The 1323-nt window shown below is 73.7% G+C and overlaps 1 protein-coding gene across 1 annotated transcript in view; it reads right to left on the reverse strand.

Moving 5' to 3' along the window:
* Nucleotides 1-601: 601 nt before the first annotated feature.
* RHOT2 (ras homolog family member T2) overlaps nucleotides 602-1323 on the reverse strand; it is a gene marked incomplete at its 5' end in the record, with an annotated part of 3695 nt that continues 2973 nt past the window's right edge. Inside the window, 2 exons of the mRNA XM_012731715.1 lie at nucleotides 602-868; nucleotides 984-1273. Of these exons, the coding sequence (XP_012587169.1) occupies nucleotides 742-868; nucleotides 984-1273 (417 nt within the window). The remainder of the gene's footprint in view (nucleotides 869-983; nucleotides 1274-1323) is intronic.

Genomic DNA, 1323 nt, shown 5'->3' on the forward strand with positions numbered 1-1323 from the left:
CGGACACGCTCCGGGCACGCGCGCCCCGCTCCCGGCGGCAGAGCAGGGCGAGGCAGCCAAGGGGCTGAGAGCACCCGGGCGTCTGGCGGCCTCCGCGGGGGCCAGCAGGTCGGTAGCAAGAAAGGGGACACCAGCCTGACCTGGAGCTGGAGCGCCCGGTGCTTCCGCAGCCTGCACAGGGGTGACCGGCTCCAGGAGACTCCAGACAGGCCCGGAGGACGCAGGGGAGACCCAGGGTGAGCAGGGGTGCAGCTAGGGACAGGGTGGGGACCCGCGAGGGAAGGTACCAGGCTGCCCAGGTTGCAGGGCGCAGGGGTGTGTCACTGTAGCTACCCCAGGGCCTCAGGGGGAGCCCTGTCTGTCCCGGCTGTCCACCCCAGGCCACGGGCCAAGATGCCCGGGTAGCAGGCGTCTGCGGCGCCCCTTTCAGGCCGGGGTCTGTGCTGACCCTCCATGCAGGGTGCGCAGCAGGGGGTGGGGGGCGTTGGCAGGCCCCCGGGGCCAGGGTCAGCAGCTCCGGGGTGGGGGGGCTCAGGGTGGGGGTCGGGCTGGGGCAGAGTAGACACTTGAGCCCAGGGATAAGAGATTCATAGAGGCCATCTGCGGAGACGGACACCAGCGAATTTAATGGGGGAAGCCGCGCCCTGCCCACCCACCGGCCCCAGGCCAGGCTCCACCGCGCTCCTGCCCTGCCGCTCATGAGGTGCCCAGGAGGACAAGGGCAGCAGGCTGGCCCCCAGCTCAGCGCGTCTTCACCAGGGCCCGGTAGAGCGAGAAGCTGAGCATCGCGGCCACGGCGGCCCCCACCGCCCCCAGTGCCAGGCGGAGCCAGCAGGACCCCGCATGCAGCTCCTGGGGCGCCAGGTGCCTGCGGGAGACAGAGGCTGCTGGGGACTGCGGCCAGGCGCCCCCGGAGCCCGCGGCTGCCCAGCCCGCAGGCGAGGCCCTGCCCACCCGCGCAGGGGCCGGGCCGCGGTACCCACGGGAAGGCGGCCATGGCGGCCAGTCGGGCGAAAACGGCGCTGCTGGGCTCGCAAGGGCCGGCACAGGAGAATGGGGCCGGGCCGGGCAGTCGGTGCCGGAGGCAGAACTGGGCTGGGGACAGGCCCGGAGGGGGGACGCCGGCGGGCAGGTCAGCCTTGCCGCAGACCAGGAGGCAGGGGGTCTGGCCGTCCATGTAGTGGCGCTGCGGAGGGGCGCGCGTGAGGCAGCAGCGGCCGGCAGGGGGGGCTCCTCTCTCCCGACGCGGGTGTCTCGAGCTGCCGGGTGAGAGCTGCCAGCGAGAGCACGCTGCAGGCCGGGGCTCTGCTTCCGGAGCCGCCC

Source organism: Condylura cristata, unplaced genomic scaffold (genome assembly GCF_000260355.1).
Source record: "Condylura cristata isolate star-nosed mole 26May11 unplaced genomic scaffold, ConCri1.0 scaffold00032, whole genome shotgun sequence".
Taxonomy (NCBI): domain Eukaryota; kingdom Metazoa; phylum Chordata; class Mammalia; order Eulipotyphla; family Talpidae; genus Condylura; species Condylura cristata.